The sequence below is a fragment of the Melanerpes formicivorus genome, unplaced genomic scaffold (assembly GCF_026170545.1).
Source record: "Melanerpes formicivorus ecotype bairdi unplaced genomic scaffold, bMelFor1.0.p_v2 SCAF_64, whole genome shotgun sequence".
Lineage (NCBI taxonomy): Eukaryota > Metazoa > Chordata > Aves > Piciformes > Picidae > Melanerpes > Melanerpes formicivorus.
Genome location: NW_027142416.1, coordinates 3,146,648 through 3,171,911, shown reverse-complemented (window position 1 = coordinate 3,171,911; position 25,264 = coordinate 3,146,648). Strand labels below are relative to the sequence as shown.

General features: G+C 43.2%; 1 protein-coding gene across 1 annotated transcript in view; it reads left to right on the top strand.

Annotated features, from left to right (window-relative positions):
- The window catches only part of ZDHHC17 (zinc finger DHHC-type palmitoyltransferase 17), a 101,741-nt gene extending 79,508 nt beyond the window's left edge, over positions 1-22,233 (top strand). The window contains exons 11-17 of the mRNA XM_068162423.1: positions 733-855; positions 4,335-4,397; positions 7,688-7,781; positions 11,959-12,042; positions 12,430-12,587; positions 15,872-15,966; positions 18,792-22,233. Of these exons, the coding sequence (XP_068018524.1) occupies positions 733-855; positions 4,335-4,397; positions 7,688-7,781; positions 11,959-12,042; positions 12,430-12,587; positions 15,872-15,966; positions 18,792-18,930 (756 nt within the window). The 3' untranslated portion in view covers positions 18,931-22,233. The remainder of the gene's footprint in view (positions 1-732; positions 856-4,334; positions 4,398-7,687; positions 7,782-11,958; positions 12,043-12,429; positions 12,588-15,871; positions 15,967-18,791) is intronic.
- Positions 22,234-25,264: the final 3,031 nt, after the last annotated feature.

Genomic DNA, 25,264 nt, shown 5'->3' with positions numbered 1-25,264 from the left:
CAAGTGTTGTAAGCCTAGGCATGCCTTATGGCAAGTACTTCAACACAGGAAACATGTTTTAAAACTAAGGGCTGCTTTCTGTCTTGATATGGTAACTGCTTTTACAAACACTTCCGCAGAAGCTGTGAGTCTGTAAGTATTGGATGTATTAGTATGTTAAAAATAACTTTCATTGAGCTAAAATGTGGGTGTCGACTTCCAATAGGAGCAGGTCTCAGACAGTGCCCTTCTTGGAGATAAGTGGTGTTGAGATGTGATTGCCATGCACCAGTGCTCATTGCAGCACGCCTCCTTCTATGGCTAGAAAGAGTTCTTTCTGTAATCTAGCAGGAATTTCAGGCCACTGAAGACCTAGGCAATCAAATGACTGCCTTATAAATAGAGCTCTGAAATGTTTACTGTGAAAACAGGAAATACCTTTCAGAAGATAAATTTCATGGAATTCATTTAAAGAGAAAATAATTGCAAAACCTGGACTATCATTATTCATTCTTCAGAAGGGTAAGAACTGCCTCATTGAGAAGTTAAAAAGTTTTCAGTCTCCACCAACAGCCAATCCTGACTGCCTAGCTAGTTCTTACAGCGGCGCTGAATTGTGTAAAAATCAGGAGAGAGTGACTCAAAGACATGGATAAAAATGAAATTTGCTTAGATTTTCTGTCAGAATCATCAATGAGTGTTTTCAAGAGCAAATTTGGGTTCAAATGTTAGATTCCTTGACTTCAAACACATCTCAATTTTTTCTTTATACATCTTCCATTCCTTGCTAATAGCATTGCACTTTTCTACAATTTTGGAAAATCCTGGAAGTCTGATCCGGGGATCATCAAAGCCACAGAAGAACAAAAGAAAAAGGTAAAGCCGTGGGATAATGTGAAGCTTGATCTTCAGCAGCCTGCCACCAGTTTTGGTCAGAGTGATTTGCTGTTCGCTGCATGAGGTTTTTAACAAACCATTGTATAGCAAAAGGCCCTACAATGTTGAACAGTTTTCCATCCAGGGTATTGGGTTTGTTTCTTTTATTCTTTGGAATATATGTTCAAATCACTGGTCCAAAGTTAGGGCATTCTGAGGAACAAAATCACAACTCACATTGTGTGAAAATGGAAATGAGAAGTTTCATAGCTTTGACTGACTGAAACAAATGGTCCATTGTGGGGTCATAGTATCATAGTATCAGTATCATAGCATCAGTCAGGGTTGGAAGGGACCACAAGGATCATCTAGTTCCAACCCCCCTCCATGGGCAGGGACACCCCACACTAGATCAGGCTGGCCACAGCCTCATCCAGCCTGGTCTTAAACACCATAGTTTAAGGGTCCGTGGTTTGTAATGCTCAGACTTTAGAGCACCACTAGTTTTCTGTAACTTTGTGTCTAAAAATATGAAAATAGACACTCTGGGTTGGAATGTTGGTTTGTTTTGGGGTTTTTTTAAATTTTATTTAAATATTAGTGGAAATATGGAAGAGTTAACAATCTGTTTCTAAGCCCAGCACTGCTCTTAGCATTCTAATGTTGTTTCTTTTTTTAAGCACATTATCCTCAGCAGCCAAACTCAGTATTGCATATTTGAATGTCATACAAGCAACAGAAACATTTTGGTTGGTTTTTGGGCAAGTTTCCTAGAGGCTTCCATCCTGCCAAAACCCAGTTTTGTGCTCCTATTTCATGCTCATTTGTGAATACACCTGTTTGGATTGACATAGCACACTTGGAATTACAGCCTTATGTAGGGATAAACATATAAAAGCCTTTAAAAGGCGATTGTGAGGAAATGATAGAATGGTCTGGGTCAGAAGGGACCTCCGAAGGTCACCTAGTCCAACCCCCTCTGCTATAAGCAGGAGCATCTTCAACTAGATCAGCTTAAGTGATTTTTGCTTTCTGTGATAGATGATTACTGAGTTTGTAGGTAGTCAATGTGCAGGCTTACTATTGCAAATTCCCTTTCTGTTACTGCAAATTTGTCACTGTAAGGCCCAGAGTAAATTCTTTTCAGCTGGACTGAATTACTTAAGTAGGAGATTCAACAACTGCACTTTGGTGTGGATTCAGCTAATTGCAGAAATTTGGAGTTCATTGGATCTTCTTGCTTAGGCACTTAAGTGTGGTTACCAAAGCCTTGCTGATCTGGATGGGAGTTGTAAAATGCAGCTTCTTCAGTCAGATGTGCATGGCTAAGAATGTTTTGGTTGGTTTCCATTGCAGCTAATCAGATTGTGAAGTGATCTATTATCAGGGGCAGAAACCATTGTAGGCTGCATGTCTTCCCTTTGTGCAGTGTACTCCTTCCTTATGCTTTATTGCTTTGTCTCCAAATGCTTCCTGTTGAATTAGGCTTTGGAATAAGCAACCCAAAAAGTTCTTTTCATTCCAGATGACCAAGCTAAGTATGTTTGGAAATGTGTAGCAAGCAACCATTTCAGATGTTTATTCTGCTTATGTGCCATTTCCTTTCTCCTGTGTTACAAAATAACCCAAGTGACTCTTAAAATAAGTAAATTAATGATAATTAAACAATTCCAAGTTTTCAGACTAAAATGTTTATAGTTCAGAAGCACAGAAAATAGAGTCAGTGTTTACAAACCATAAAAATATGGCTTCAATGTGAGTCTCAAATCTATCATCTCTAAGAAGAGTTATGTTAGAGGTGCTTATCTGTTCTTGTTTGGTTCTGTTCTGTTGAGCTTTGGGATCTTGCTTGTGGACAATACTGAACTGAGTTTCCATGGTGCTGAGCATCCTTTGTGCATCCTTTCATTAGTCTGTAGCATAGTTCCTCTGAAGACAGGGGGCCTATTTATGACATTGTCCAAAATTAAATGAATTAAATTGTTCAAGTGTCAAAAGCCACAGTGTTGAAATCATGGTGGTTGTTGGTAGTTGTTGGGTTCATCTGGTTTATTTACAAAAGTGAGGGAATTTATTTACCAATCTGTGAGGCAGGCCCTTGAGTCTCGAGTCCTGTGTTGGGCAGTGTTGCAGTGCAGAGGGGCTGTTCGATACTGAGGTTAACAAGCTGCAAGAGGGCTGTGGAAAGCCTTATGTGTGGCAGTGGTTGGTTAGGGGATCTGAAGGATTCCAGTGGTGCAGACAAAGGTCGATATCAAATAGAATTACAACAAGCAAGGAGGGAAAACAACAAAACTCAGAGTTGAGAAGTGCTAGAAACCTGAAGATTGCTCCTCACTTACCTGAGATCAGCAGGGAAATCCTCAAGGCTGATTGACCCCCAAACTGTTGACTGTAGCTTTTAGTGATTTCTTTGAAGAAAAGTTTCCATCATTTTTTTCCTAGGCAGTTATGAGTGCAGTATTTTGGAGGAAAAGTTCAGTGGCTTCAGTCAAGATATCCACTTTAGTGGTCATCATGTCATTAAGGAAATTAGGTTCATGCTTCTATGATGAGAAAATAGTTCTGAAGACTATTTTTTAGTTTTTGCTTCTGCAGTTAGAAGCTACTCTGGTGCATATGCTATATGTGGTTTGAAAGGGAGCAATAGATTCCTCTATTTGCCATTAGGCTGTTTTTGCTAAAGTGAATTCCTTCTGGTCCAGGGAAGGCTCTTCTGGCAAAAAAAAGGTTTTCAGGATATTTTCCATATGTTGCAAATGTCATTGAAGTTTCACCTGGCATGATGGCAGCTGCTGAATTTTAAACTATTTAAGTTATGGGAACTATTTGATGGCATAATAGGTTCCTTCTATTCCAACAATGCAGTACTGAAGGAGTGAAGTTATCATTTAGTGTGAGGATATAGGCGTGCTTTAAGTGGCAGCTGCTTCTGTGTATCACTTCACACTGAAGTGGAGCATTATCTGTAAGAGGAGGTTTGGTTTGCATTATTTCTGTTCTTTCTTGAAGTTTTAGCATGTGAGGAAAGAGGTGAATATAGATGTGAAGGTTGTGATGGTATACCTATGGGAAAAAAAAGGCTGCGTTTTAGACTGGCAGATCCTGCTAGCTATTTGTGTTCCTGCTTAGAAATTTGGCTGCAGTAACTTTAACAGATTTAACAACAGGTTAATCAAACTGATGCTAATCACTGTGTGGGTGTATCAAAATTAATGTGAGCTTGATTTTTCCTATACTTCTGTTCTCCACTAGGAGTAAATAGAAACTAGAATTAATTTAGGCTCAAATGTGCATATTGGATTAATGAAGTAGATGTTAAATCCATTTCAGATGAATTTAAGTAGTTCCTGTGTGTAGAAAGTACCTGAAATGACTAGAGTCCACAGCCATTTACTGAAAAGCAGCAATTACACTGGTTGTCATCATTTGTTTATATATTGGATTCTAATTTGGCTTTCTTTTGTCTTTTTCTGCAGACAATAGTAGAACTTGCAGAGACAGGAAGTCTGGACCTCAGTATATTCTGCAGTACCTGCTTGGTAGGGTATTTTTTTGTCCATCAATTGCATCACTCTTTGTTTTTGTTTAGTTGGTGTTTTGTGGATTTGTTGTTGTTGTTTGTTTGTTTTTTTCTCTTTTTCCCCTCCTTAATGTTAGGCCAAAATTAGATGTTCCTAGACTGAGCACATGTTTATACCTTAATAATGCAACTTCAAGGGCAGGATTTACTTACACTCTTTAATGTGAGTGGTGTTCAATAAATACTATTGAACAAGAACTAAATCATAAATAAGGTAGTTATGTGAAAAAAAACCCCACCACATCCATGCATATAAATGGGTAACATAAGAATTTAATATAATAATATATCTGTATGCAAAAACTCTGCAACAATAAAAAGAAAAGAAAAAAAATACTTCTTGTGGAAATAAGTGGCCAGGATTGAAATCCAGCTGTCCGGTGTGCCTACCAAGGTGGCTGAGTAGTCATACACCTAACATGCTGTGGAAATAGAATAGAATAGAATAGAATAGAATAGAATAGAATAGAATAGAATAGACCAGACCAGACCAGGTTGGAAGAGACCTTCGAGATCATCACGTCCAACCTATCGACTAATCCAACCCACCTAATCAACTAAACCATGGCGCCAAGCACCCTATCAAGTCTCCTCCTGAACACCTCCAGTGATGGTGACTCCACCACCTCCCCAGGCAGCCCATTCCAGTGGACAATCACTCTCTCTGTGTAGAATGTCTTCTTAATCTCCAGCCTAAACCTCCCCTGGCACAGCCTGAGACTGTGTCCTCTTGTTCTAGTGCTGGTTGCGTGGGAGAAGAGATCAACCTCTGCCTGTCTACAACCTCCCTTCAGGGAGTTATAGAGAGCACTAAGGTCACCCCTGAGCCTTCTCGTCTCCAGGCTAAGCAACCCCAGCTCCCTCAGCCACTCCTTATAGGGCTTGTGCTCCAAACCCCTCACCAACTTTGTTGCCCTTCTCTGGACACCTTCCAGCAAGTCAACATCCTTCCTAAACTGAGGGGCCCAGAACTGGACACAGGACTCAAGGTGCGGCCTAACCAGTGCAATGTACAGGGGGAGAATGACCTCCCTGCTCCTGCTGGCCACACTGTTTTAACAAGTGTCTGTTATAACTCTTTGACCTCCACTGTTACAACAAGTGTCATTCCACACCCCTGTAGCTTAAAATATTATGTGGTGCTTCTAGAAAGATTTTATTTCCTTCCTCACCCCCTCAAAAAGAGTAAATTTGTTTTTTAATTTGGCAGCAACTGGGAGGAAAACAGGCAACTGTTGAGTTGCTGGAATGTGTCCAGAGAAGGGCAACGAAGCTGGGGAGGGGTCTGGAGCACAGCCCTGTGAGGAGAGACTGAGGGAGAAGAGGAGGCTCAGGGGAGACCACCTTGCTCTCTACAACTACCTGAAGGGAGGTTGTAGCCAGGAAGAGGTTGGTCTCTTTTTGCAGGCAAGCAGCACCAGAACAAGAGGACACAGTCTCAAGCTGTGCCAGGGGAGGTTTGGGCTGGAGGTGAGGAAGAAATTCTTCCCAGCAAGAGAGATTGGCCATTGGAATGTGCTGCCCAGGGAGATGGTAGAGTCACCATCACTGGAGATCTTCAAGAAAAGCCTGGAAGAAGCATTTGGAGCCATGGTTTAATTGATTAGATGGTGTTGGGTGATAGGTTCGACTTGATGGTCTCAAAGTTCTTTTCCAACCTGGTTAATCCTATATTCTGTATTCTGAAAAAAAACCAAAGAATCTTAATTTCTGTAAAGCTTGCCAAACTGCCAGCAAATACTTTTCTTGGACTAGTTAATAATTGGTTTCACCACAGAAAATTTAAAAGCAAATCACTGCTTAAGGAAAAAGAGCAAGCACAGTAAATGGAATGTGCTTCTGGTTTAGCCAATGAGCTGGCAAATATAAAATGATCAGGGTTACCAGTGGTACACACTGACCTGCACAGAACATGAATAATGCTCCTCTGGAAAGTCACATGGAAATGTGACACCTTTAAGAATTATATCTGAGTATCCATGTAGGTCTCTGTACACTTTAATACCAACTCTTCTTTTATTGCTGTTTTATATTTCTTTTAAAAAAAACTTCTAAAAATAAATCAGGAGTAATTTAGCATTTTAAGTCCCACTCAGTCTCTCTCCCTGAGTCATATTCCTGTTTTTAGAAAACAAGCTGGAAGAGTTGTGTTAGAGCTCAGTTATGAATGATAGTGACAGAATCATGGAAGTCAAACTAATTCTGTTGCTTTCATTGTTAAAAAGCTTAAATGAAACTGGTTGCTATGCAAAGCTCAGGAGCTGGAGATCCCAGGATGTTAGGGGTTGGAAGGGGAGCTCCAGGGATCATTGAATCCAACCCCCTGCCAGAGCAGGACCATAGAATCTAGTGCTGGTCACACAGGAATGCATCCAGATGGGGCTTGAAATTCTCCAGATAAGGAGACTCCACAACCTCTCTGGGCAGCCTGTTCCAGGGCTCTGTGACCCTCACAGTAAAGAAGTTCCTCCTTATGTTGAGGTGCTGTAGTTTGTCTCCATTGCCCCTTGTCCTATCACAGGGTGCAAGTGAGCAGAGCCTGTCCCCTCCCTCAGGTACTTATAGACGTTTATTAAATCCTTCTCAATCTTCTCCTCTCCAGACTAAATAGTCTCAGGGCTCTCAGCCTCTCCTCACCAGGCAGTGCTGCAGTCCCTTCAGCATCCTCATAGCCCTCTCTTGGACACTTTCCAGCAGATCCCTGTCCCTCCTGAACTGGGGAGCTCAGAACTGGATGCAGTATTCCAGATGAGGTCTCACTAGGGCAAAGTAGAGGGGGAGGAGAACCTTTCTGGATCTGCTGGACACACTCCTCTGAATGCACCGCAGGTCCCCATTGGCCACCAGGGCACATTGCTGTCCCATGCAGAATTGTTATCCCCAGCACTCCCAGGTGCTTCTCCAGAGGGCTGCTCTCTAGCAGATCCCCTCCCAGCCTGTCCTGCTGCAGTTTATTCTTCCTTCCCAGGTGCAGGACTCTGCACATGTCCATGTTGAACCTCATTAGGTTCCTCTCTGCCCAGTCTGTCCATTGGATAGGAGAACTGTGCATGGAAAAAAAGACCCTTTCGATATCCAGACTAGCGTCAGTGTAGATGCTTGTGTTAAACAGTGCAGAGGTTAAGCTTCACAGCTAGAATTGCTTTAAAAATTAGCAAAGTTTTCATTCATATTTAGGGTGGTTTTTTTTGTATTTGGGGTATGCCTGGATGTTTCTCTTCTCTGAACAAGTGTTTATCCCCATTGCAGATACGAAAGCCAGTGAGGTCCAAGCACTGTGGTGTGTGCAATCGATGTATAGCGAAGTTTGATCACCACTGTCCGTGGGTGGGTAACTGTGTAGGTGAGTAGTTTGCTAAAATACAATGTTGCCTTGACAGATAAAGGAGGGGAAAGCCACTCTGGATGTTGTGCAGGGTTTTGTCTGATCTCTGTTCACTGTGAAAGGGACTTGGCTTCTGCCAACGTCTGAGAAAAAGCCTTGAGGACTTTTGCTAGAAGGAAAAGCATTTTCAGTGTGGAGCTTACATTTTTTTGTCTACACACAGTTCTCTGCATAATTCACTTCTGTATTTTCAATTTTGTGCCCATCCTCAAAATCATCCTGTGTCTAATTTGGTTTCCCATGGATATATTTTTTATTACTGTAAATGCTAGTAATTAGAGGAGGCAAACTTAGCTGCTTTTTAGTGTCTGCACTAAAGGCATGTGCAGATTCAACAACTGACTAATACCCATTACCTAAGATAAATTAGTGTTTGCTAATAATTTTCAGTAATTGAATGTGAAAGTATATGTATTAAAAATGTTATGATTATAGCAGTTAGACACAGAATGACTTCTTACTGAGTTATTCTCCTCTTAAGGATGCCCTAGGTAGTCATTTATTCTCCCCAGTGATGATGAAAGGAACAGATACAGAGCAGGAATAAAGTCTCTAAATGCTGTTATTCCCTGTCATACTTTCTGTGAAACTTACTTGAAAGCCTTTACTATGCAGGGAGCACTGAAGACTTCACAGCTAGGAAATCAGTACAGCTTGCTTCACTTGTTTATTTTTTTAGGACACAAGCAGAGGGAACTTTAATCCTGGGGAATAATTAGGACCTGGAATCGTTGACAGCTGGCAGCCAATGAATGTTTCATTGTAGTCCTTCCAAGTATATATATAAAGGGATAGCCCACAGTAGTTCGGTCTTCAGAATAAAATAGTCAATGCAATGGAGCATTAGTGAAGTCTCAGTAAGATGGACTTACTTCATAACCTTCTGTTCTGTATTTCCTGCTGTTATTACTACCTGGGCTACTTTTGGTGTATGTATGAGATGCTTTACAACTAAGAGCTAAGACATTTTTAATGAAAACAGGCAGGAGGGCATGGACCTAGGCCTTGGAGGCTGTTTAGTGACTGTTTTGCAAGAGTGCTGAGGGAGTGCTTGCCATTGGGAGAGCAAGATTCCATATTTTAATCAGTAACTGGAAAAGCATAAAAAACAGATGAGGAAGTCCAGTTCTGGAGCCCCTATTACAGGAGGGATCTGGAGGTGCTGGAAGGTGTCCAGAGAAGGGCCATGAGGAAAATCAGAGGGCTGGAGCACGTCTCCTATGAGGACAGACTGAAGGAGTTGGGGCTGTTCAGTCTGGAGAAGAGAAGGCTCCCAGGTGACCTAATTGTGGCCTTGCAGTATCTGAAGGGGGCCTACAAGAAGGCTGGGGAGGGATTTCTCAAGATCTCAGGTAGTGATAGGACTAGGGGGAATGGAATGAAGCTGGCGGTGGGGAGATTCAGGCTGGAGGTGAGGAGGAAGTTCTTCAGCATGAGAGTGGTGAAGCCCTGGAATGGGTTGTCCAGGGAGGTGGTTGAGGCCCTGTCCCTGGAGGTGTTTAAGCCCAGGCTGCATGAGGCTGTGGCCAGCCTACTGTAGTGTGGGGTGTCCCTGGCCATGGCAGAGGGGTTGGAACTAGATGATCCTTGTGGTCCCTTCCAACCCTGACTGATACTATGATACTATGAAGGATGTTAGTCTGTGTGTAGTGAGATTATCTGAGCAGTGACATTGGGTGAGGTGAAGAAAATGGTTTCTCAAAAGCAGTGGTGATGAAAAAGCAGAATCTGCCAGTTAGTGCTCTTGTAGAGACTGGGATAACTGGAGGTAAAAGGAAATAAACGTTAGGAGCCTGAAAGTTTGCTGAAGAAAAATATATTAGAAGTCACACTGGAAGTCACAGCCCCGAAATGGAGGAACTGATGGTCTGAATGACCTTATATGGCTTCTCTGGCTCTTGGCTGGCTGCTGGGAGCAGAGGGCTTCCGAGCAGAATCCCTTCTTCAAGCAGCATTTTTGGCAAACCACGTGTTTCCCTTTTCTTGCTAAAAAGGGAAACATGAGTCATGCCTCTCTGGAAAGGTGGAATTTGGATGTGTTAGAAGGATAAGAATTTTGCTAAAGATAGGGCTGGGAAATATTTTAAGAGTGTGTACAGACACTCTAAAATCAGTCCTTTGGGGATCAAACCTGGCATGTCGAGATTGAGAGAGAGTATTTTAACCAATCTGAAGAGGTTGACAGAAAGTATAGACTGTTTGAAAAAAACAAAGAAATTGGCCATGGGGACAAATATTTTCATCATACCTGCAAGATTTTATTTAATGTTACTATGTCTAAAAGTGATTCTCTGGTTTTTAGCAGAGGGTCCAAGTGGCCTTAAGGTTTTTTACAACTGGTTGTTTGAAAATGAACACTTCACAGATTTTCTTAAACTTGTAGTTACTTTTCAAACACAGACTTCAGACTTGCAGCAGAAATTCAGTTTCCAAGTAATAGCCTGAAAGGAGTTAGAGGCAAATTTTGAACCATTATGTGGCAAGGATTACACTGAGAACATACTGAATTGTTCTTACAGCAGTGACTCAGAAGGCAGGTCTGGTGTATCTGAGAAGTTATTTTATGATTTAAAGCAGTGATCACTGTTTCCCCTCAATAAAAAATCTTCTCCATCACGTGATAGGGCTCCATTAATAGAAAAATCAGTTCTCTTATGTATGCTTATGTACAATACAAGCACAACTATATAAAAGAAATTAGGATAGCTGACTCTTCCTGCCAGTCCAGGGTGAAACTGTACAGAGTAGTGCTGTGGTTTGCCCAGACTTTGTTAAGACACAGAAAACAAGCTCTGCCTCCACTTTGTTTTTCCAAAATCTGTGATTTTAACTGTGACCTGAGCCTGGGCCTGTCTCATTCAGAGTTGTAAAGGCCACATTCACGTTTGCACCACGTGCAGACAGGTTTCCCCTTAAGCAGAATTTGGTTTAGCATCTCTGAAGATGCTGAAAGAAGCATCCTACCAGATGCCTCTCAGATGGACCTCTAGGTCACAGTTGAACTTCTCTTGGTTTGTTTGTTTTTTAATGTCTTTTATGCAACTTAACAGTTCAGACATTTAGAATGTAAATGAAAGTGATACCTTGGGGACTTTCCCAGTGTTTCTCACATGTGCTTAGATGATTGAAGGCAGTGTCACCACATATTTTATGTCTGAAGGAGTTTGTTTGATTTTCAAGGAAATGCCTTGTGTTTAGTCTAGCTTGCCTTGTGTGTGTATTTTTCCTTATCTCTTATTTATGTGGTCTTTCAGCTCGCTTGCTGAAAGCACTTGATTATTTTCTGCCTCCAGAGGATGCTCTTGTTTTAGCACACCAAACATATGACATAATGAAGAAGTAAATGCTGTGCTGGTAGATAATGACAGCCAAGTCTTTTGTAGCCCATTATCATCTCTGCGGGTTTAATTTGCAGCCTCGAGCTGTTGGAAGGTTGCAACATGGGACATGTTTTACAAACAAAAGGAAGGCTGAGCACTTCAGAATTATGATGTGCTCACATCACAGACATTTTTAGCTCTATTAGTGTTAAAAATAGATCAGTCCTTCAGTAACTGGCTTAAGCAGAATGAGTTTTATCCCATTCATAACTGTGGGTAGGTTGTTAGACCTCCTCTGCTCAGGCACTTGTATTTGTTTTACAGGTTCATAGTATCATTAATTAGGTTTAAACCTGCTTAATGAAGTAGTGAGTTAGCTTATTACCAGGGAAGGTTGTATATTCATATGCTGCTTCTTTTAAGAAATAAAACTCTGCAGTCTGGCAATTGTTTTAATGGCATTTTTAAAACCCAATGATTTATTGATGTGCAATTCCTGGCTGTTCAACACCTGCCACCAACACTGTTCTAAACGTTGTTTATCAGTACTCTTACTAGCTCATCAAAAAGATCACAGATGGAATGCATTTGTGTGAATTGCAGCTGTAATGGGACAGAAATTGACCCAAGTAAAACATTGCTTTGTTGTCTGAGAAGCAAAAATAGACAAACCAGCTAATTGCCCTGTCCTGCAGTTGTGGTGGCCGAATATTGGAGGGTAATGTTTCTGTGTACAAGAAGAAGCAGAACTTCCAAGCAAGTAATTAACTTTCTGAAAGTGTAGTAATTTGGTGTCTGTTGTTGTGCAACTTTAGGAGCAGGGAACCACCGCTATTTCATGGGATACCTGTTCTTCCTGCTCTTTATGATCTGCTGGATGATTTATGGATGTATCTCTTGTGAGTAAATAAGTGGGTTTGGCTGCTTCTGGTTGTTTTTAATTGCTTGTGACTACTTTGTTTATCTCCTTGCTATGGATTTTTGCAGATTTCTGCCCCTTTTTTGTTGTTTTTTTTTTCTCCTGGAACTGAACTGCATACTAATTATTAGCTATATTGGGTATTTTAAGTTAGAAGGTGATGTTGTTCTTGTCCTAGATTCTTTCTGCATCACAGCCGAATATGTGCGTGTGTCATGCGTTTCTGGAGTTGGGAGAAGAGAGAGCAAGTAAAACTTGTCATTTCCCCATTTAATTTACTAAAGGCATTAGGGCATTAATGGGCATTAGGTTGCAAACATCCCTTAAATCTTCTGTATGATTTCTGACACTTGTTTCCTTTCTCTAGACTGGGGGTTCCACTGTGAGACGAGTTACGCAAAGGATGGCTTTTGGACCTATATTACACAGATTGCTACCTGTTCTCCCTGGATGTTTTGGATGTTTCTAAACAGCGTTTTTCACTTCATGTGGGTGGCTGTATTACTCATGTGTCAGATGTATCAGGTATGGAAGAGCACTTCATTTGTAATACTGGGAGTGACATAAGAACAGCAAATGGTTCTGCCATTTAGGCTTTGATGTTCATCATACAAGAGTAAGAGTTCGGTCTTGCAGCCACGTTGGAGGAGACAGGCAGCTGTGGTCTCTGGATATTAAGCATCATTCACTTCTCTCTCACTTCTGCCCTTTTTTTTTCTGCAAGAGATTAGAATGCCTGACTCCTGTTCTCCATCTTCTGAATGAGAAAATGGCAAAACAGATGAGAGAATGGCAGTCAGGACTAATGGGGGATAAGATCTGTGGGTCTAGCATGGGATTATCATGTAGCATGCCATTAGCAGAAAGAGGGTGATAACTTAAAAGGAGATGCAATCATCTGTTGCACTACTTCAGTGTGACATTACTGTACCTACTGTTCCTGTATTCTTTTGAAGGTAAGACAAGTCATACTGAGAGCCTCTAAATAGGACTTGAAAGTCTTTCGGTATTACTTGTCGTTAATGAGCTGTGAGACTTCCTGATTTCATCTTGAAGGCATCCTGGAAATAAAAATAATGCCCTAAGGCTTAGGTAAAACTTTTTGCAGTAAAATTGAAGTTTCATCCTCCTTTCTCTATAATATTCCTCAGTTACAACATATACCAATTTAAAAATCTTGTGTGTCAGTCCTTGAAAGGTCTTTCCTGCCCAAGACAGACTCCAAGCAGAGGTAACTGGGTGTGTTTCAGGTGGCTTTCAAAGCAGTCCAACCCCCCAGGCTTCCAGCAGAACAAGCATGTAACTTTCCAGAGAGCCTTCCATCATATTTATATCATAATCCACTGCATTCCTCATTGAGGATTCCTGTTAATACAACTACCATACAGGTGAATCTTTGAACTCTGACTAATGATACAAAATACTATGGGATGTAGTCAAGCAAAATGTTTTTAGCATTTGACTTCTGTAATAATTCTGGGAAAATGGAAAGCACATGGTCCTGTTACTAGACCTCCTCTAAGGGGTTTATGCATAGAAAACTTAGGTTTGTTCCTGAAAAACCTCTGTGGAGTTTGCCATAATTATGAAATGAACAAAAACATTCTCTTAAGAGTCAACTTTTGATTAGCAGCTGCACAGCTCCTGCTCTTCCTGGGCTTTGGTTTTTTTTGGAGGTTGGGGTGGGTTTTCTTTTTTCCCCCCTCTCTGTTTTTAAGTTTGGATTTGTCCTTATTGAACTATTTGTCCTCATTGAGACCCCACCTGGACTACTGCGTCCAGTTCTGGAGCCCCTATTACAAGCGGGATCTGGAGGTGCTGGAAGGTGTCCAGAGAAGGGCCACGAGGATGAGCAGAGGTCTGGAGCACCTCTCTTATAAGGACAGGCTGAAGGAGTTGGGGCTGTTCAGTCTGGAGAAGAGAAGGCTCCCAGGTGACCTAATTGTGGCCTTGCAGTATCTGAAGGGGGCCTACAAGAAGGCTGGGGAGAAACTTCTCAAGATATGAGGTAGTGATAGGACTAGGGGGAATGGAATGAAGCTGGAGGTGGGGAGGAAGTTCTTCAGCATGAGAGTGGTGAAGCCCTGGAATGGGTTGTCCAGGGAGGTGGTTGAGGCTCTGTCCCTGGAGGTGTTTAAGCCCAGGCTGGATGAGCCTCTGGCCAGCCTGATCTAGTGTGGCGTGTTCCTGCCCATGGCAGGGGGGTTGGAAATAGATCATCTTGTGGTCCCTTCCATCCCTGACTGATACTATGATACTGTACTATGATACTAACTAGCCAGGGTTGTTGTCAACACACTACCTACTATCTTAGAAAAACTATTTTACAGCTTTACTTGCTACTTGGCTCTTGCAAGCCCATTTATTTACACAGCCCTGAAACTTCACTGGGGTTCATGAGGCTCTTGCAAGCCCATTTATTTACACAGCCCTGAAACTTCACTGGGGTTCATGAAGGCGAAGAAAAGGCTCCAGATGTTGCATCCAATTGAGGCAAGACAGTCCAAATTTAACTCTCTGAATGTTCTTGCTTGTGTAACATGCAGCAGAGCTGACTTCTTGTATTTCACTAGGAATTAAAATATTTTATCTTCCTGTAGTATAAGGCTGCTAAGGGAGCTCTTAACGTTTGTGTTTCCAATTACATCAGCTTGCAGTACGCTCCAGTTCTACGTAAGGGACTCTTTTAGGCTAATGTAGTTAGAAAGGTGTTACAGGAAACCATAGCCTTTGAGCCAAATGATTCTGTAAAAAGGGAAAAAAATAAGCAGCAGCAGCCAACCACCTTCATTTTTGGACATCTTTTTGTCTTGTGGACAGGAGAGTTAGAATACTGCCACAGATTTATAATGGGGAAGCATATTACTGGAGCTATAACCAGAATCTCAGGAGGAGAACAAAGCCATTCAAATGCTGTGTGAAGTAACTCCTGATCCTATTGTTTGCAGTACACTTCAACTGACAATACAGGAAAGGCATCTCTTTGTTAGGAACCAAGGAGTCACAGTTTATTCAGTGATTGTTATTTACTTATGAAGGCTTTCAAAGGTAAACCTTTTGCACGGTCTGGCACGGCTGTTGTATGGTGCTTTATGCTGGGACCTAATAATTTCCCCAAACAAAGATTCACTTTTCCAAAGGAGGACTATAAACCCAGTAAATTTCTTCCTGCTTTTTCAGTCTGGCACATGGTGGTGAGTTGAAATTCCCCTCCAGCTAAATGGAATCTACTCCCAGAGTAAATTCCCCCGAAAAAAAACCAACCCGAACAAAAACCAACTCAGAACTTGGAAGCAAAATGAAAGCTATATTTACAGAAGGTAAACTCAGATCTAGCAGTGCAAAATGCAATGGTTATGTACAAAATGCATTTGCATATCTTTACCACTCAGAAAAACACAAATGCAAGGATTCCCTCATACAGAATCGTGACCCTGGAGGGTCCAGGGGAACCGTTGGCAGCCTCCTCCCCTTTACCTCACTGACACAATATTGTGCCAGCAGAAGGTCAGGGAAGAGATAAGAGAGCAATGCAGAGCAGAAGTGAAAAATGAGCACAGGATAGTTTGTGCAGCAAACTGTATCCCAGTCAGCGAGCCAGTGGAATGGTGTAGATAAAGCAGTTGTTATTCTTCTGTATCCAGTGGTAATTTATTTACCCATTACTCAAAGATGTCCAGAAAGTCTCTGCTCTTGTTTATAACTAAGACACTAGGCTAAAGCATCAGCCTCAAACCATCACACTCATGCAGGGCTCGTTGCCATGTTTTCACATGAATGAAGTTGCTCGCTCTTCTTCCTGCCCTCAGATATCTTGCTTGGGGATCACGACGAATGAAAGGATGAATGCAAGAAGATACAAGCACTTTAAAGTTACAACCACATCTATTGAAAGCCCATTCAAGTAAGTTTTAAAGTGTAAACATGTTGCTGGTTTGTGCAGCTTGTTGGAACAGAGCATAGCTAAATACTTCTACCGTGTTTCCACTACTTGGAATGCTGAATCTGTCAGCTATTTTTACACTAACACATTCTATCTAGTTTAAGGAAGTAGTAAATGTTTTGCAGTGACTCTAGACATGGATACATAATCAAGAGAAAAGACTACTGTCCAGTAATGGTCATATGGTCAAACTTATGGGGAAATAAATATCCTCTTTATAAATCAGGTGTGCTCGGTGTGGACCTGAGTCTTCACTTCTGCACCAGACACATATTTAATGTGCTATTGAATTTGCTCTGTGCAGTAGCTCACATGCTCTCTTTACTGTGAGAAAAGACTCAGCACTTCTTTCCTCCTCAGGAGAAAGAGCATGGGCAAAGCTGTTTGTGGGGAAGGGAGCAGAATGCCTCAGGAACTGAAGTGTTATGTGGGTGAGACATTGGTATCAGGATGTAAAGGGATTCTGGTTCCTGTAGTGATGAGGATGCAAACTGGAGAAGAGAGACCCAGGGATGAAATAGCATTGGGGTGCTCACATGGGGGCAAGGAGCAATTTGTGGAGCCCAAGCAGGAAATAAATGAAGCAGCATGAGGCTGGTGAGTTGGGGGCACATTGCAGAAGCAGCAGCAAAAGGACAGAAGCATGTCTTGTTCTGCCTTGTATGCTGTGTCTCCTGTGGGAGCTGCTGCTTTTTCAGGTGGTACCCAGGGGAGCAGGAGATAGGAGTTATTGCTGCAATTTGATTTTTGTGCTAGAAGAGGGAGATGTGATCCTTTTTAATTATCTCACCGTACAAAATTTGTAGTGAGGAGCACGTGAGCAGCTCTGTATGGCTGCAGGCTTCCTACAGATGTAGAATTGTAACAAAACCATATCATTAGTTTGCCTGAAGGGCACAAGGTACTGCACAGGGGAGCAAAAAAAACTACTGTGTTTATCCCCAGATTAATCTCACATTCAGAAAACAATTTAAACTGAAACAGCTGGCTGTTATTGAAAATGACTCCTGAAAACAACCTCAGATGTCTGAAATAACTGACTTGGCATCACCTGTCAGATGAATCATTGATACCAAGTAGCTGTCATCTCCTTGTTGTGTCGACCTGCCCTTGCACATGACACAAACTTCTGTTCCAAAATGCTGTGATCTGTTCAGCACATGTGTAGTTAAGTTCCAAAAAAACCCCACCCACTGTGCTGAAAGGTTGATGTAGAGGTGTTAAATATTTGACAGCTAATTGATTCAGCAGCAGAAAGCACTGGGAGAGTTCATTTAATTCTGATAATGCTTTCTTAGTTTTGTGTTGTCTAAGGACTGAATCAGACCTGCCACTGGTGAGACAGGAGGCATGACAAAGGAGAGACTTACCCAGATGGAAGCTTTTCTAGGACAGCATTCACTTTGTGCTGATTTCCCTTGTCTCCATCCATATAAAGCAGCTTTCCTCTTGAAAGGGATGTGAATTACTGTGCTTTGCTACATGGTGGTACACTGCCAACACTTTGGTACATCTGTCTGTACAGTTCTGGTAGGCAGTAGAAGAAAGGCAGTGTCTTGTGTTGACTGGTCAAACATTCACCAGTCTGGTGACTGCTGCTTGTATCAGGACATGCTCATCAGCAGGCACTGAGAGAATTCTTCTGACCTGAATTGGTTTAACAGAATTGCAGAATGGTAGGGGTTGGAAGGGACCTCTGAAGATCATCTAGTCCAGCTCCCCTGCTAGAGCAGGATCACCTAGAGTAAATCACACAGCCAGGCAGATGGGAAATGCTTCCAGCGATGGAGATTCCTCTGGGCATCCTGTTGCAGTGCTCTTCCAGCCTCCAAGTGAAGAATGTTTTCCTTCTCTTTATGTGGAACCTCCTGAAAAGAGTCTGGCTCCACCTCCTGACACTTGCCCCTTAGATGTTGCTAAGCATTAATGAGTGCAGCCTACAGTGCACTGATCACATCATAGACAGCAACTATGAAAACCTCTACTTGCCTCCCTTGACCATTTTCTGCACTGTGTACTCACACAGATGAGCCGTGCCTTTCTCACTCTTTCCTGCACCAATGTTAGAGAAAGAGTTTTCTGTAGTTAAGAACTCAAAGAGTGAAGACTCTGTGTCCAGTTCTGGGCCCCTCAATTTCAATTCAAGAAAGGTGTTGAGTTGTTCAAAGGTCTCCAGAGAAGGGCAACAAAGCTAGTGAAGGGTTTTGAGCACAAGCCCTGTGAGGAGAGGCTGAGGGAGCTGGGGTTGCTTAGCCTGGAGAAGAGGAGGCTCAGGGGAGACCTTCTTGCTGTCTACAACTACCTGAAGGATGGTTGTAGCCAGGAGGGAGTTGGTCTCTTCTCTTAAGCAGCCAGCACCAGAACAAGAGGACACAGTCTCAAGCTGCACCAGGGGAAGATTAGGCTCAAGGTGAGGAGAAAGTTCTTGGTCTCTTCTCCTAGGAAACCAGCAAGAAGACACAGTCTCAAGCTGTGCAGGGCAAAGTTTAGGCTTGATCTTAGAAAGAAGTTCTTCCCAGACAGAGAGATTGCCCTTTGGAATGTGCTGCTCAGGGAGGTGGTGGGGTCAGTGTCCCTGGAGGTGTTTAGGAAGAGACTGGATGAGGCATTTGGTGCCATAGTCTGGTTGATTAGGCAGGGTTGGGTGATCGGTTGGACTTGATGATCTCGGAGGTCTCTTCCAACTTGGTTAATCCTGTGAGTCAAATCTGTAGGTAGCCCCAGAAGGCTGCAGGTTGCCAGGTGAGTGTGGTGCTGCTCCTGACGTGTGTTTATTCTGTTTGCAGCCACGGGTGCATACGGAACGTTATAGACTTCTTTGAATTCAGATGCTGTGGTCTGTTCCGGCCTGTTATCGTGGACTGGACGAGGCAGTACACAATAGAATACGACCAGACTTCAGGATCAGGCTACCAGCTGGTGTAGCACCACCTTCATCCTCTGAGCATATCCCATGTGAGTGGTGCCTGGAAAATGTGCTCTCTCCTCCGCATCCCTTGAAGAGTAGCATGCTGTGTGTAGGGCCGGTGATGAATCAGAAGGCACCTTCTCTTCGTCAGAATTTTATTAACAGAAGTAAAAATGGGACAGAATAAACTGCCACACCTGATAAGGAAGAGGAGGAAGATCAACACAAAAAGGGATTTTAACAGTTCTTAACATGAGAATTATTCGTGACAGCATATTCACAGTATTTGTTGTTGGTTTTGTTTGGTTTTTTTTTCGGTTGGTTGGTTTGGTTTGGTTTTTCCTTTAAGGTCTTTCACAGTGGAGCATGAGATTGCTGAAGCATTGACCTAAAGTAGCCACGTTGTGCTGGACAGGGAAACCGATTTCTCGGTATGAATAATTCCACTGAAACAGGCGTCTAGACTATAAAAACTAAACTTCATGATGCAGAGCTCACCAATTGCTGTGTTAAGAGTTCCTGGAATGTGATATTGGGGTTTTTTGTCAGTACAGGTTTTCTGTAGCATTATATCCATTGAAACATGTCCTTTCAGCGCCGTTAGAAGCGTCATGTGGCGGGAATCCCCTGTCAGGCGGGAAGTGAGAGCAGGAGGGCACGCCAGATGACAAGAAAGAAGAAACAACACACAACAAAGCATGGCCCACATGTATTTTCTTTTCTTTTTGGTGATTGTTTTTGCCACCAGCACGACCACATCCTTGTGAGAACCTCGTCCCAGGGCTTGCACAGCCTGAATAAAAACCAGCTGTGCAGATAAGGAAAGCTCTTCTGCCAGCGTTAAAGCCCTGCTTTAAATGCATGAAACACCTGTACAAGTAGATCACAGTATATAATGTTCAGGGGGGAGGGGGAGGAAGAAAAACAAATGGAGACAAATTGCTTATCTTTGAAGTAATTGCATAAGCAACTTGGAATTGTCAATGTTTCAACATTAGTTTTGGTCCTTCTCAGTGCAGTGTAATTGGGGACCTCTTGGAAGACAAATTGCACGGGGAGGGGGGGAAACCACCAATGTGACAGCAAAAACAGCTCAGTTATGGTAAGGCAATATACTTTGAAGTTGAATGCAACTTCAGAAGAACCTAAATCAGTCTGAAGTGCTTGTTTTGTTTGGAAGCCAAAGGTAAACAGGAATAAAAATGCACATGACAGTGCACCCCCCCAACAGAGAAGGTACCGCAGCCTTCTGAAGCGGATGGGGCATTGGCACGTGGAAATCACCCTTCATTTCTTGGTTTAAGTTCTCATGCTGCAGATCTGTTTGGAAGGTAAGGAAGGACCTGAAATTGCATTCCAAAGGGGCTTTTCTTGAATGTGATGCACTGATTTCTTTTGTTTGTTTGCTTTGGGTTTGGGTTTTATTTTCGTTACGGTGTTCGCCTAAACTCCTAGCGAGTTGTTCACTGCTTCCTTAACTATTGTTTACAGAGAGATTCAGGTTAGTTCTCTTCTAAGTGCTGTAGCAACCCCAGTGGTTCGAGAAATCTGTGAGGAGGGGGAGTTTGGGGAGGGACCTGAAAGCAGATGTCCGAGACCAGTGTAAAAAGAATGTGTATCTGTATATAAATAATTTATCAACTAGATTTTTCTCTCTGTGAGTGTGTGTTTAGTGTACTGAAAGCTGCTCATTTTCATTTTATTCAACCAAAAAAAACCCCAACACCCCCCCCCCCCAAAAAAAAAAAACCAACCCCAAGCCCACAAACCCCAGTGTAGGAAGATACCTAATGAGCTTTTAGTGATGTTCAGTATTGCTGTTAATAGGCATTACGCCCTGCAAAGTCACTGCATGTTTGATGCTTGGCAAAATTAGAGTTCTCTGTAATATGCAGATTACAGGTCATGAAGCAATCTAGTGGTATTCCCAGCCCTTGCCTTAGTAAGAGGAGCAGTGAAACTGTAAATAGTTGATGTTCAGTATTTGCAAGTAAACCTTTTTTTTCTGTAGCTGTTCATTGATCTCAAGACACACACTTGAGTTTTACAAGTACCAGAGATCAGGATTTACAGGGGTGCAGCGTTAGAGTACTTGAATGTTCTACTACTGGAAAGAAAATCCAACATCACCTTGGACACAGTTGTGAGGGGAGAGGTTGGAGTGGAGGGGTGGCAAGAAGCTTCTGCTATTTTTGTCAGACAAAACTTGTGATCCTAACACAGAAGTGTTCTGTTTCAGTGAAAACAGCTGATGTTGGTCATTCACCTTTTCTTTGTTGTTCTTTTTTTACTCAAATAAGGGGGAAGCATGAAGGCTTCACAGTGGTGTTGATTTTAATCACCAGTCCCTGGTCTGTGGAATTCCCAACCCCCCCCTTTTTGTTTTAGTGTTTCTTTTTTTCCCACATCTCTGCTGGGAGCCGGTTGACTTGAAGAGTCTTCAGTCCACTTTATGAACTAGCCACCTAGCACCAGGAGAGCAGTTCAGTGTGTGATACAAGTTTGGGGTTTAGTTGCCCACTAGGCATTAGCTGCCATGAACCAATTGTGTCCTGCAGCCCAGATCAGAGGTGTGTGCAAAGAGAGGAGGTGGCCTTTGCTGGCATGTCAGCAGTTCTGCACTATTTGCTGGTTCATTGCTCTCTGGGGACAGCTTTATTGACACCTGCAGAGCCTGAGCAGCGGCAGGCAGTTGTGAATATTGAGTCACGTACGCAGATGTGGGATGTACGAAGTTTCCAGTGCAAAACGTGACTTGGCTGGAGTGACACTGAATTGTTGGATGTGAAACCATCAGCTCAAGCAGGGGGGGGAGCCAACTATGCAGCATTCTTCTGTCAAGTTATCAGACTTAGAATTCACTTGTGGAACCAAACCTGCATTGCTTCTGAAACTTATCCAAGATGAGCCAGACCTACAGCAGGTACAGACCAACTTCATCTGCAATAGGTAGAGTACATGGGAATTTTGTCTTGGCCCTAAACATGTGCTGGTTTTTTGCAGGTTTCTGTATTCTTTGATGTCCACCAAATTATGATGTTTGGGTTGTTCTTGGTTTTTTTTCACCAATTAATGTGTAAAATAGCATCACTACATTTTAAGCTATGGAATTAATATTTCTTTTTAGTTTGTTTTTTGTTTTTGGGGGTATATTCTTTATTTATAACTGTGCCAAGTATTATTTTAATACTGTCAAGATCTTGATGTGTTACATGGTGAACAAAACCAGATATGTACAATGTTTAATAAATTAGCTCTCCTGACATAAATTAAATCTGTTAAATTTTGTAAGTTATTAATCAAATAAATATTGACTCTTAGATGCAGTGTTTGTCTTGACTCGGGGTGTGATTTCACACAGTGGTGTTTCTGTCCAGTTTCAGAAGCCATGCCACGAGAGGATAGCTGCTGTCAGAATCACAGAAGCGTTCAGGTTGGAAAAGACCCTCAGGGTCAACAAACCCAACCCAGAACCCTACTCTACAAGGGTCATGCCTAAACCACAGCCCCAAGCACCACATCCAAACCACCTTTAAGCACATCCAGGCTTGGGGACTCCACCACCTCCCTGGGCAGCACATTCTGGTCCCAGACCATTCTTGCTGGGAATAATTTTTTCCTAATGTCCAGTCTGAACCTGCCCTGCTGCAGCTTGGGCTGTTCCCTCTTGGTCTGTCTCTAATGACCTGTGAGAGGAGACCAGCAGCAGCCTCTCCACAATCTCCTTTCAGGTAACTGTAGACAGCCATGAGGTCTCCCCTCAGCCTCCTGTTTCACACTAACCATCCCCAGCTCCTTCAGTCTCTCTCCATCAGATTTATTCCCAGGCCCTTCACAGCTTCCTTGCCCTCCTCTGCCCTGGCTCCAGCACCTCCACATCTCTCTTGGACTGAGGTGCCCAAAACTGGACACAATACTCCAGGTGTGGCCTCACCAGACCTGAGTCCCAGGGCACAATCCCCTCCCTGCTCCTGCTGGACACAGCATTGCTGATCCCAGCCAGGATGCCTTTGGCTTTCTTGGCCACCTGGGCACACTGCTGGCTCCTCTTCAGCTGCTTGTCCATTAGCACCCCCAGGTCCCTTTCTGCCAGCAGCTTTCCAGCCACACTGCCCCAAGCTATCTTGCCTTTTGTTTTAGTAAAATCCCTCTGAGTGTCTTGTGAATCACTGCACCAGCTTTTGGAGAAGCATACCTCTGTACTACCAGTTGGAGTTACCATTCACTGATGAGGCACTCCTGTCTTCTGAGCAAAGTATGCTAGCAAGGTCATGTTCCTTAAGGGAGAATTCACAGAACCATAGAATTGTCAGGGTTGGAAGGGACCTCAAGGATCAGCCAGTTCCAACCCCCCTGCCATGGGCAGGGACACCTCACACTACAGCAGGTTGCTCACAGCCACATCCAGCTTGGCCTTCAAAACCTCCAGGCATGAGGCTTCCACCACCTCCCTCGGTAACCTGTGCCAGTCTCTCACCACCCTCATGGGGAACAACTTCATCCTAACATCCAATCTCAATCTACCCACTCCAACTTTTTTTTTTCCCCATCCCCCCAGTCCTATCACTCCCTGACACCCTAAAAAGTCCCTCCCCAGCTTTCTTGGAGCCTCCTGCAGATCCTGGAAAGCCACAATAAGATCTCCTGGGAGCCTTCTCTTCTCCAGACTGAACAACCCCAACTCTCTCAGTCTGTCTCCATAGCAGAGCAGCTCCAGCCCTCTGCTCATCCTCATGGCCCTTCTCTGGACACCTTCCAGCACATGTTCCTTCTAGGGGATACTTCAAGTGGCCACATGTACATCTTTAATAATTCTTGACTTGTTCTAAGAGCAAGCACAAGGCTAGGAGTTGTGACCAAGATGAATGCTTCCCTGGGTGGCAGTTGCAAGTGACAGAATAACTCAGCTCTCCTGGTGTGTGCTACAGGTTAGGTTTTGCATAGAAACAAGTGAACCATATAAACTGGAATTCAATCAGGATACCTGTAGCCAGCAATATGCTTTAAAATACAGGTCTAGGACTTAAGAGCACACCAAATGGAATGAAAAAAGGCTCTGTGTTTTCTTTTGGGTATGAGTGCAAAATAAACCTTGAGAATGATTGATGTGCTCTCCCCTTCCCCAGGCGACAACTCTGGCAAGGCTAGGCCCAAGCTTACCTCTGCTTGAGCGCCTTTGGACTTGTCTGGTGTAAGGTCAGGGCAGGTGCTTGCTTTTTAAAGAAGACATTCTGTTCTGATGAGGTCTGTCAGAGATTTGTAGTGCTCCAGCAGAGCAGTTACTGCTCTTGGGAGGTATGGGTGGGCTCTTGATGACTTGAAAGCTGGTTGCTGGGTTTGTTTTACTTGGGATGAAGGCTGCCCTCCCCACCCTCTTTATGGCTTGATTTGAGTTCACTCCCTTGCACCTCCCCTGAGCTGCCTCTATGTAAAATTTGATACTTCTTTGTTCCTGTGAAAAAAATAGGTACTTGTGAATGCTTGCATTTGGCTTTTATCCACTCCAGACTACCAGCTGGAGATGGGTTACAACTGCATTTACTAACTGCAGGTTGAATTGATTTGCAGTATTTAGTGCCTCCAATGCTGCATACTGCTTGAGATCTACCAAGTTATGAAATGTTAGGGTTGGAAGGGACCTCAAGGATCATCTAGTCCCAACCCCCCCTGCCATGGCCAGGGACACCTCACACTACAGCAGGTTGCTCACAGCCACATCCAGCCTGGCCTCAAAAACCTCCAGGGATGAGCCTTCCACCACCTCCCTGGGCAACCTGTGCCAGTCTCTCACCACCCTCGTGGGGAACAACTTCTTCCTAACACCCAATCTCAATCTACCCATTTCTAGTTTTGCTCCATTCCCCCCAGCCCTATCACTCCCTGACACCCCCAAAAGTCCCTCCCCAGCTTTCTTGGAGCCCCCTTCAGATTTTGGCAGGCCACAATTAGGTCTCCTTGGAGCCTTCTCCAGACTGAACAGCCCCAACTCCCTCATTCTGTCTCCATAGTAGAGCAGCTCCTCATGGCCCTTCTCTGGACACCTTCAAGCACCTCCAGATCCTTCCTGTACTAGGGGCTCCAGAACTGGACACAGAGTTCCAGATGGGGTCTCAGCTAGAGCACTGAAGAACTAAACTCTCCTGGAATCAGGACTCCAAACTGAGACAAACTCAAAGCATTACCCCGGCCTGGGCTGAGCTTTTATTCCTCAGCTCTTTGCTGCAGCTGAAAAGTTGACAGTAACCAATGAATGCAGTTCAGTGTAGGGGACTTGACAGGTATATTGTCTTTGAGGGACTGGGTTGTTAGGGGTTTTTACATAATTGCTTTCATTTTCTGTCATTAAGTAAG